Genomic DNA, 12,018 nt, shown 5'->3' on the forward strand with positions numbered 1-12,018 from the left:
GGGTGGGGGGTGGTAGGACTAAAGAACATAAAACTGCATTAGAGGGGACCTAAAAATCTTCTCTAATGCATTATGTGTGCATTTTTCCGAGGCTTTGGGTCCCAGTCTTCCAGCCAGAGGTGATATTATCTTTGTTCCATAATAATAGTAATGAATATTTGAGAAAATACCGATTCTGAGTACATAGTAAGTTCGGCCGCTGCTTGCACAAGCCTAGCCTGAGAATGGGTTGTCTCTGGAGAACAGTAGCTCGACAGATCGCCATGTTGACAGGCGTAACAGGAGGTCCACATTCAGAGCAGGAAACTGTCACTTTAAAACTGTTTATTATATGATACATCATACAAGAATATTCAGAAATATAACAAAAATAACAGTGGCTCTGAGAGAGTAAAATCAATCATAACTATTTGCATCACACAAAGTACATTACACACAACTCTGCATACACGAGAATTATGAATATAAACTGGAAATATTCTATATACTACTTAACCATAACAGAGTAGATCAATACTCTAGGATGTCCCATACTCACCCTAGAGTATTGATCCACTCTAGGGTGAGTCGGAGCCTCACCCCGGGGACATGGTAATTGGCCAATCATAACTTAATTAGTCAGTCATCATTAATTTAACCGTTGAGAGCCTTCTGCTGGCGTTGGGTGAGCTCAGAGATCTCGGCGTCGGTGGTGGCGTCCTTCCGCTGCTTAAGGCTGGCGTCGCCGGCGGTCACACCCCAGTCGTCGGGCGCTGACATGGTAGGGCAGTAGGGCCGCCCTGAGGCGGGCTTCAGGCTCTCCCAGTAGCCTCTGTTCGCCCTGGCAGATTCAACAAGAAGTTAGAATCGTATATAATATGTAGTAAGTATAATTTTTTGTTTATATAAATGTTGTTTCGGAAAGATTTGTTGCCACTATTTATTGCAGCAAGTTCAAAATGTATTGATATGCGCTATAAACAAGCAGCTAAAAACTAATAATAAATATTTATGTTGTGGTATCTGGCAAGGCCAGAGGGAGCCGGTCGGCCGAGTGGACAGCACACTGGACTTGTGATCCTGTGGTCCCGGGTTCGATCCCGGGCGCCGGCGAGAAAGCCGGCCGGCAGAGTTTCTTTCACCCTATGCCCCTGTTACCTAGCAGTAAAATAGGTACCTGGGTGTTAGTCAGCTGTCACGGGCTGCTTCCTGGGGGTGGAGGCCTGGTCGAGGACCGGGCCGCGGGGACACTAAAAGCCCCGAAATCATCTCAAGATAACCTCAAGAAGGCTCAGAGAATAGACTGAGAAAATTCAGAGGAACCGTGATGAGCATTCCATGGCTCCTGTGAACTTTCTCATCGATATCTCACCTTATTATGATTTCTCTGTGTATAGACTAGACTGACATTTCTTAGTTACTGAGTCCGCCTAGTTCCATGATATTGGCTGTATGTTTAATCTGGCGTTGTGACCATCTTCAGCAGCACCAACTCTTTCGTGACCTGTTCTAACACTGGGTTCGCATCCCAATTTGCGTGTATTACTCCAGTAGTCTGATTTATGTTTTGTCTGATATATTTTTGACACAAGCTTGCATGTTCAAGAACCTTTCCCTTCCCAATGCTTATGTTAAGCCTTGCCTTACTAGCTCCCCATGAAACACGACCAGTCAGTTGTTTTACAGTCAGCTCCGCAATTACTGTTGGGTGAATAGAGGCGAACACTTAAAGACTGGTGCCCACTCAGGCTTCCGTGAGCAAGGCTCGAACCCCCAAACTTCATAGCAACGCGTCCGTACCTGGCCCTGACCCAGGGCTTGGTGTGCATCTTGAGCCCCGCCGCCCATAGCTCATGCTTCTCGGATGCCTTGGGCAGTCCCCGTCGCTCCTTGGCCAGCTCCTCCGCCACAGCTCGAGTGTGGTAGGGCTCGAACCCGCAACATCCACCGATGTAGCGCACACCGAGCTCGTAGGCCTCCCGTGCGTACCTGTGCATGTCCCACCGGGTGCAGATACGAGGCTCCAGGGCTGTCGGGGAGAGGGGATGGTTAATAATGTGGTGCCTAGGAAATAGGACAGGATAGTGACAGTAGCCTAGGAGAGGGGAGAGAGTAGTGACCAATAGCCTAGGAGAGGGGAGAGAGATAATGTGAAGTCTAGAAACAGTAACGTAATTGTAGAATCGTTGTGTCCGTCCCGACCTGTCACTTACCGAAGGGGAACTCTGGGAGGTCGATGAAGCCTTGCTTGTGGGCGTCAGGAGTGTGGAAGGCGAGGGGCTGCGAGATGAGGTGCACCTTCAGCTTGGCAGCCTCCAGAGAGTTCTTCATCTTCCTCAAAGCCTCCAACACCACGAAAGGGTCGAAGTGGCAGTTGATACCCACTGTGAATGGGAAGATGGCGGTGTTAAAAGATGTTTTTTTTTAAGTTCATAGATATATCTGAATTTATTCGGCTACCCTAGACTACATGGAGAGCTATGGAGCTCTTGACCTCAGTTATCTTAGGTCAAGAGCTAGCCGTGTGATGCCAAGATTCTCATCCTGTCATTCAAGGACTTAATTGAGATCTGTTTGGCGCTTCCAACAAAATGTAGATGAATTTAGAGGATATTATTCACAATGTGAGTGTAGCTAATTTGCAAAACTCAAAGTATGTCATACCAGCATGTCTAAAAATAAATTTAATAATATAATGTTGTAGAGTATGAGCGAGTTCCTATTGATAGAGTTTACATGTAGGATGTCATGTCAGGATGGGTAGACACACACAGCAGATGAAAAAAGGGTTCGGAAGTTAATTGAGTTGAAGGGTTTTAAAGGTAACTAATAAGATATGAGTGTATATATTTCATTTAGATACTTAGCATTATATATGCTGTCTTTAATATAAATAATGATGGGCGAGGCTTCTGAAATTTTCATGAACGACAATTCTAAGGCATGTTTCTCCTTAATGAATATGGACAAACCTTCCAAAAACTCTATTGGAATTTTTTTCAAAATGGGTGAAGCTTTTTCTCCCTGCGGTTATGTCCGCTGAATTAATTCAGTATAAAGCCATGATGGTTAACTTTGCTGCTACAAGTTGCACAAGAATTATTACATGAGGGAAGAAGTGAACCTTCTTTCAGTATGAATTAAAGTTACATTCACAATCGACTTGAGAATGGTCTAGGACGGACCGAAACGTCGTCGTCCCTTCACCTTCTAGTGTGTGGTCTGGTCAAAGTTACGAGAGACCCAACATTTTCAGTTCTGCTCGGCAGCCCGTCCTCATTAACAAAGGTCAAATGCTCGTTAAATCCAACTACCAAACCCCCTCTTTATGAATGAGCAACTGTTTACACAAGAGTCACAACTGATGATCGAACATTTGTCAAACAGTGCTTCACTGACGACCCCTGTTCGAACCACAACGCTATAAATGCTTCACCCACGTACTTCAAATACAAATAATCGCCAACAGAACCTAAACACCTAACCTAACATACCCTTAACTATACACAGAATTCTGACATAAAAATATTAACTTATATATTAGAACAAACCTATTTCGAATACATAGTATGTTGAAATTGATGAATTATCTGGGGAAGACGGCCGCTGCTTTAACGAGCCTGGCCTGAGTACGGGCTGTGCTCGGAGATATGTTATTTGTTGTTATGTTCATAGTGTTTTACTATGACTGTGAGTGTTCCTAACAGTCTGAATGTTCTCAAATATAAATTAATATTATTATTATTATATAATAACATATTGTGCATGTTTAGGCATAAGTTAGGTTAGATGTTCGGGTTCTGTTGGTTTGTTACAACTAACAGAATCGCTTGAGGGTGAGGTGCCCTCAAGTGATTAAATATAGCTTTTTAAATGAATTATTAATATTTAATTATATGTTGACGTAGGCCTATGCTAGGATATCCTAAATATAATTTATATTAACTAATGTTTATTCATTTATGAATTATTCCGGAGATGCAATTATACTTGATAATATTTCAAGGTATTGCAGACAGGTTGTCAATAATGAACCAGTTAGCCATCCTTGCAACACAAGAAAGGTCACACGTTAAGTTAATAAGATTCCTCCTGTTGAACAATCAGCAGGTGTGAAGTGCTCTCACCAACATGAGCGCCAGCCTTGGCCATCCTGACGGCGCACTCCCCGACGGAGACGCCGTGGAGGTCACCCTCCGGTCCGATACACATGGTGGCTACCACAGGCAGCCCCGTCTTCAGGCAGACTTCGATGGCCCACTCGATCTCCTCCACATGCTCGAAGTACTGAAGAACGAAGAGGTGGAGTGAGAAGTTGGCCCCTTGGTACAAATTGGTAAATTTACAGAGATATATACACACTCACATAATGCAGTGCTACGTTATCGGCTCCCAACCATGGATTGCGGGTTCAATACGTAAACATACCTCGGTGATAAGAAAATCGACTTTATTTTCAACAAAGACGTCGACTTGGTTCTTGAACTCCTTCTGGGTGTGCTCCTTGCCGAGGCCTGTAAGGGGTCAGAGAAGCGTATGAACAGAGTGGAAAACAGAATAAGGTTGTTCAAGACTACCTCTCCATCCATGTCAAGTGAAGCTTATAATATAGGGTTGTGATCGATATATATATATGAACAATCTGGTATATAGTGTTCACTAGACAATGTCGGAAATTTCCGACACCCCAGGTATTAAATATCGGCATTATACGATAAATACGTTATGCCAAGATACTAATGTTACTAACCCCTTGCATTATACGTTAGAATGTGTTATGCTAATATTGTTTCATTAATTCCTAGCGCAGCAAGAAAATACGCTGCGCTAGGAAATTAAAATTACTGATAATATTCGCATCCAGAGAAACGCCAAAAGTTTCTTACTGTCAATGGCGGATTCCTGTTTCCCTTTATTTTATGTAGTTAGATCACTAACCCTATGACTATTATTGTTTAGTTATTGTTGAGGTTATAAAGCAGTGAATAATGCTAACAAGTTGATTCAGCATTGTTGGATTAACCCCTATTTTTGTTGTGTGCATAGAAAGTTTCCAAATGAATATTAATTAAACACAGTCCACTTAAATATACAGTCCGCTTAACTTTAAATAATTTAAATAAACAAATCAAATCCTGGACATTTCCCACAAGCTATCAGTGAACCCAGGTTGATGAACCTGGGGTCATTTCCCACAACCCATCCTATTGAATTATGCATCGTACTTTGACGAATAAATCATAGCGGCTCGCAAATTTGACGTAATGTCCCCGTTTTCTATTCGTGGGTCCTCGGTTAGATTATAATCCGTCAATTTAATACATCAAATTAGAGATAATGATACAATAAGAGACAAGATTTTTCAAACATTTTAAATGTATAAATACTGATTTTTTTTATAACATACAACAAGAACCAAATCCAGAGCAACAGGCTTTGCGTGAGCCTAAAATCAATGATAAGTACACAATGAAATCACATTAAAGTGATTTTTCAAGGATAAAATCAGTAGGAAACCCTGATTTGGGCTTCAACGGAAGCCTCTGGACCCCTAGAGGATTCAGTTGAGGACACAGGACGCCTAAAAGATTCAGTTGAAGCCTCAGGAACTCTAGAAGATTCAGTTAAAGCCTCATGACCCCTAGAGGATTCGGTTGAAGCTTCAGGACCCCTAGAGGATTCGGTTGAAGCCACAGGACGCCTAGAGGATTCAGTTAAAAGCCTGAGGACGCCTAGTGGATTCAATTGAAGCCTCAGGACCCCTAAAGGATTCAGTTGAAGCCTCAGGACCCATAGAGGATTCAACTGAATGCCAGCTTACAATGCTTCTGACTGACCTGGTGTAGTGATCAAGGGTGCGGGTTCGAATGCACCTCATGCCTTCTACTGATTTTCTCAATGATAAATAGTTCAATAGATCATGGGGAGCAAGCAAGGTTGGTGAATGCTACTGACCAGAGAGGTAGGAAGGAGTCTGGGAGAGTCCCCCCGCCACCAGGGCGTCGCCTTCGTCAGCCACCTCCCGCGCTATCCTGCAGGCGGCGTCGTTGATGCCTCGACACTGTAAACAATACACACTACGGCATTATCACGCCAAGCTCTGCCTGATATCATACTCAGGCTGGGTCTTCTTTAATTTATTGGGTTTTTGTTATATTTTAGACTTAGTTTTAAGTTGTACTCTGTGAAATATGATGTGGAATCAATGAGTATATCCAGTGTTTGACGAGCTGCCTAGGGATTGAGCTAAGCCACTGTGGGATGAGGCATATGAGGGCCGTCTGAGGAAGAAGAAAGCCATGCTAGGTAGCCTGGGGTAGGAGAGGTCCTCTGATAAGAGAGGTTATGAGAAGTAAGCCTAGAGTGAAGTGTCAGGAGTGACAGGTGTCAAGAGCTCTCTTACCGTATACTTCTCACTGGAGTCGTTTCCTCTGTTTGCCAGCTTGTCGTCGGAGGCGTAGAAGGTGAAGGCTTGCATGACGTCCGCTCCAGCTCGGAGGAACTCCCGGTGCAGCTGGCGGACTGCAGGCAACCATATACACATTAATAATCCCCAGTAATAATGGGAGGACCTTGGACAAGCCGCGGGCTTCCTGTCCCCCTAGAGACCACTCGACCGGTAAATTCAGTAGAGGAGGGGGCAGAGGGCGTGCCCGTAGCGGATAGCCTCGATCATTGAATTTGTAAATATTTATGTTATGTAAACCCATCAAATTTGATGACCAAAGTTTGAATATATATATATATATATATATATATATATATATATATATATATATATATATATATATATATATATATATATATATATATATATATATATATATATAAAGGAGTTACATATGGGTTACAAAGATGGTTGTCATAGGTTGTCGAGTTCCTTCAGCTCCTCAGATGGCGGGCAGGAACCCTGGATGCAGTGCGCATTTCCCCTCTGTATCGCCACACTGAGGCGCTGGAAAAGAAAGCTTGCAGCTCTCGGGTCCCTTGTTGTTTCAATGAGCCTAGAACCCAGTTCCTTCAAAAAACTGGTAGCACTTTTACCCCAGGCGCCGAGCGTCTCAGAAGCAATGGGGACAAAATTGTAGTGGTGATCCAGTTCTCTATACTTACGGGATTTGGCTGCTTCCCTGTGGGTGGCAGCGCCACCTGGTTGTGCAACACTGAGGTTAATGTATATATATATATATATATATATATATATATATATATATATATATATATATATATATATATATATATATATATATATATATATATATCCAATTCTGCCCCTTCCTCACACTTACATTTCTCCCTCATCCCTGCCCGTCTCTCCCTCATCCCCTGTCCCTCTCTCCCGCGGTCACTCACCTGCTTCCGGGTTCTCGATGGTGGCCTCTGGGGTCCATGGCCCGGCCTTGACGTAGCCTCGCTTCTCCAGGGCGAACACGAACCCTCCGTCCCCTATGACCGGGCCCTCCGCCAGCCGCTCCAGCAGGCCCTGTCAGGGAGAGCCAGGTGTTATATGTAGCACCTGTGGGGCAGGTGTTATATGTAGCACCTGTGAGGCAGTTGTCAAGAGCTGTGAGGCAGGTGTTAGGAGCTGTGAGGCAACTGTCAAGAGCTGTGAGGCAACTGTCAGGATGTAACGGGGGGTGGGGGAAATAGCTCTATCTTGTCCATTATTCCACCCCCCAGTTAACTAACGAGGCCGGGGGAAACAGCTCTCTCTAGTCCGTTATCCCGTCCCCAGTTAGCTAACTATTCTAGAGCACTCCCAGAGATCCTAAGGCAACCTCTCTCGTTCAACACCTTGTAACCTAGGTATTTGACTACCTAGGTGCTAAGACTACAAGGCGCCGTCACTTGATCAGTTACCCGAAACTCTAGAGAGAACTCTAGAATACAGAATCATTGCCACAAACGTATAAGAGAAAACGAGAGGAAAGAAATGAATAGTGAAGTAATTAGTGAGGGTTCGGGGTGAGAGGTAGGGAGGTGGGAGGAGCGAGGAGGGTCATTAGTTGAAAGTGAGAGTTTAGAGAGGGGTGGAGGGAGAGGTGTAGATAGGTAGAAGGAGAAGAGTAGATAGTAGAAGTAGAAGAGTAGATAGTAGAAGACGAAATGCTGCCACCATCCATTCATGATCATTACATACAAGACAAGGAATGGAACTTGCCTGTATCAAAATATTCTCAAAAGATGTTATTACCATGTATCAACTCCAAACATGTACTCATTTATATCATGAAACCAGTAACCACAGAGGCTTTCTCAAATCCTCAACTCAAAGCTCTAGGGAACAAAGTTAAACACAATTTAAATAATAAATTCATAATTATATTTTCACATGAAGTATCATAATTTAGCAATTCAATTAAAATGTTCCAGTTAAATATGCAAAGTGAGTCATAATCCAAGAATTCGAGAACCCTACAACTTGACTGCCCCTGATCATCACACAACATATGTAAACACGACCAAGTCACCTTACTGCTCAACTCACCAAGTGTCTCTGCCTATAGCTGGATAGAGAGGGGGGGGGGTCTGTAGTTGACAGAGACTCCCGCCCTGCTGGCCGACAGCCTCCCTGCTAGGGCCGTCTCCTCTGCTTCTGTTGACTGCCGTTCTTCTGTCTCGTTAATGCTACATGCTGGATAGCTCTCCGAGTTTATATTGGGGAACCTAGTAGCTAACTCCGCCCACAAGTAGATAGCCTCCGGCACTCTACCAAGCCACTCCTTAAACGTCGGCATGTTTGAAGGCTACCAGACTACAACTAAGAGATTATCAGAAGCAAGGTGAAATTCGCATGATCTGACCTCAGGTCACTTGAGGTCATTAACGCTTTGAGGTGTGAGATCTCAGGCAGACAACTGGCGCCTCTCAGATCCTTGTCTGTGACTCATGTACTCTATGTATGTATTAAACTAAACCAAACACTTTACAGTGTTACAAGGAGCTATGAGGCAGCTGTTAAGTAGTTGTGTAATATACAGATTAATCATGAATTTATGTAACCTCGTATGTGAACCCATACATATTTCCTCAATTAAAGTGGCTTTGTTTACAATTATTAAACCGTTTACGGTATCGAAACTTCCTAGTCCAATGTTGTTATTGTTATAAACAGCCTCCTGGTGCTTAGGAACTTATTAACTGTTTAAAAGTTGTAAACAAAGGCGCGATAGATTGAAAAAAGATGTACAGGTTAGTGAATACTTGATGTTTCATGGTCTTCCCGGCTTAGTGCCATCTTTTGATAATTATTTACTCGCTGTTAGGGCCCATGGACCCCCTGACCCCCTCTTGTTATGACCCCTTGTTCAGTCGCGACCATTTTTTAAGTCACGATCGCTGTTAAGTCACGACATCTCGTAAGTCACGATCTCTCGTAAGTCACGACGTCTCATAAGTTACGATCTCTCGTAAGTCACGACCTCTCGTAAGTCACGATCACTCAAATTATGACTTCTCTCAAGTCATGACCCCTCTTAAGTCATGACCCTTCTTAAGTCATGACCCCCTCTTAAGTCATGACCCCCTCTTAAGTCATGACCCCCTCTTAAGTCATGACCCCCTCTTAAGTCATGACCCCCTCTTAAGTCCTGACCCCCTCTTAAGTCCTGACCCCCTCTTAAGTCATGACCCCTCTTAAGTCATGACCCCCTCTTAAGTCATGACCCCTCTTAAGTCATGACCCCCTCTTAAGTCATGACCCCTCTTAAGTCATGACCCCCTCTTAAGTCATGACCCCTCTTAAGTCATGACCCCCTCTTAAGTCATGACCCCTCTTAAGTCATGACCCCCTCTTAAGTCATGACCCCTCTTAAGTCATGACCACTCTTAAGTCATAAACCGTTTTAGTGGTTATCTGTCACACTTCATGATGGAAGTTTCTTAATGCCCGGAATTACCTTTATCATTACCTTAATCATTAAGGTATAGTCATTCAGTCAAGTCATTGTCTAGTGCGATGACCAAAACTGCAAACTACGCGGTAATCAAAGACTCGCCTCAGAACGATAAGATATCGTTTGAATAATAGCACTTGAGCTTAAATTACTAAGTACGAATTACTCCAGGGTACGAACTCTCTAGTACATTACTGAGATGATTCTCTACATTTACTGTTTGGCTTTGGCACCGAGGAGGCCTGGTCGAGGACCGGGCCGCGGGGACCCTAAGCCCCGAAATCATCTCATCTCAAAGGAGGCGGAATGACGAGGATGTAAACACAACAGCCGTGAGGGGTGACTATAAGAAGTATACACTCTTGAAGTATACACTATACAAGACGTCTTGCCAGTATACATACAATGTCCGTAGTCTTAACACAGGCAGCCTCTGTTAAACCTAAAGCTGAAAATCTATCTTAAATATTACTATATGACATGTATGGACAATATTAGGCCTCGGATAGCGTGTATTAGGCCTAGAGCACACCTCTCTGGTCGACTACAGTGATCCACCACACCTCTCTGGTCGATTACAGTGATCTACCACACCTCTCTGGTCGATTACAGTGATCTACCACACCTCTCTGGTCGACTACAGTGATCCACCACACCTCTCTGGTCGATTACAGTGATCTACCACACCTCTCTGGTCGATTACAGTGATCCACCACACCTCTCTGGTCGACTACAGTGACCCCACCACACCTCTCTGGTCGACTACAGTGATCCACCACACCCCTCTGGTCGACCACAGTGACCCACACCTCTCTGGTCGACCACAGTGACCCCACCACACCTCTCTGGTCAACTACAGTGATCCACCACACCTCTCTGGTCGACTACAGTGATCCACCACACCTCTCTGGTCGACTACAGTGATCCACCACACCTCTCTGGTCGACTACAGTGATCCACCACACATCTCTGGTCGACCACAGTGACCCCACCACACCTCTCTGGTCGACCACAGTGACCCACACCTCTCTGGTCGACCACAGTGACCCCACCACAACTCTCTAGTCGACCATAGTGACTCCACCACACCTCTCTGGTCGACCACAGTGACCCCACCACACCTTTCTGGTCGACCACAGTGACCCCACCACACCTCTCTGGTCGACCACAGTGACTCCACCACACCTTTCTGGTCGACCACAGTGACCCCACCACACCTCTCTAGTCACTGAAGTCGACCAGAGAGGTGCAGGTCACAGGTGGAGGCATGACTGAACAGAACTATGAACATTATCTCTCAAATAGCGCGCATATCTTCCGCGATGCACTGACACTCTAACATGTAAGTTTTCTTCTTGTAATTATAAATAGAAAAATAATTTGCATAAATTATATTACACTCATTTTCCCTGACACTTGGCGCGGCTGCCCACGGAGTGTTGTGTCGGGTGGACATCATATCACCGTGGGATCTTATATATAAGATATTATATGTAATCTTACTTATTATTATTATAAGACACTCAATAATATGAGTACACACGAGTTGATAATGGTCCAGCACGACCCTAAATGTTGTCGTTTCCTCATCTTCTGGTGTGTGATTTGTTCATCATATCTTCAGCCACGTTATTGTGACTCATCGTCTGCATATATATGTATTTACAGCTAGCTTTCTAGCTGTAATGTAATCATATATCATTTTTCATCCGATTTCATAAAACTCAAAACAACGTGATCAATTTTTTTGGGTCATAAAATGTCAACACATTAAACAAAAAATTCAACCGACTAGCTAGCCTACCTTTTTCGGCGCCATGATGTGTGTATGTCTGTCTGACCCTCCTGTAGTACCACTTGCTTCCTGCCGCCGACGCTGCCGTTAATAGAGAGACACCAACGGTTGGGTCTCGTTATATTTATACCCCCTCCTCTTCCCCCCATCCCTCCTTCTCCCCCGCCACTCCCTGCCACCTCCCTCCTTCTCCCCCACCACTTCCCTACACCTCCCCTACCGCCATGCTGGAGCTGCAAAATGTATTCGCTGTCGTATCTTACTTTTTATTTTATTTCGTTTGTCTGTGGCTACTATAAGACTGAGGCCATATTTTATATTTTAGGTAGAAAGCCTTTAAAAGCAAAT

The 12,018-nt window shown here is 44.2% G+C and overlaps 1 protein-coding gene across 1 annotated transcript; it reads right to left on the bottom strand.

Moving 5' to 3' along the window:
- Positions 1-309: 309 nt before the first annotated feature.
- Positions 310-11,809, bottom strand: LOC123771683 (betaine--homocysteine S-methyltransferase 1). Its single transcript, XM_045764329.2, has 9 exons — positions 11,680-11,809; positions 7,333-7,462; positions 6,383-6,501; positions 5,935-6,040; positions 4,408-4,493; positions 4,107-4,266; positions 2,193-2,363; positions 1,780-2,008; positions 310-820 (listed from the first exon to the last, which is right to left on the bottom strand). Exons 1-9 carry the CDS (start codon positions 11,692-11,694, stop codon positions 634-636), a joined length of 1,203 nt encoding a protein of 400 aa, XP_045620285.1. The 5' UTR covers positions 11,695-11,809; the 3' UTR covers positions 310-633.
- Between the last annotated feature and the right edge of the window lie 209 nt (positions 11,810-12,018).

This window comes from Procambarus clarkii, chromosome 14, assembly GCF_040958095.1.
Source record: "Procambarus clarkii isolate CNS0578487 chromosome 14, FALCON_Pclarkii_2.0, whole genome shotgun sequence".
Lineage (NCBI taxonomy): Eukaryota > Metazoa > Arthropoda > Malacostraca > Decapoda > Cambaridae > Procambarus > Procambarus clarkii.

What these genes read in the sequence shown, in the direction of transcription:
- LOC123771683 (XM_045764329.2), bottom strand. An exon ending in CATCGAGAACCCGGAAGCAG is followed by an intron (nt 6,502 to 7,332) that starts GTGAGTGACCGC and finishes GGTTGCCTGCAG; the next exon opens with TCCGCCAGCTGCACCGGGAG. An exon ending in GACTCCTTCCTACCTCTCTG is followed by an intron (nt 4,494 to 5,934) that starts GTCAGTAGCATT and finishes GACCCCTTACAG; the next exon opens with GCCTCGGCAAGGAGCACACC.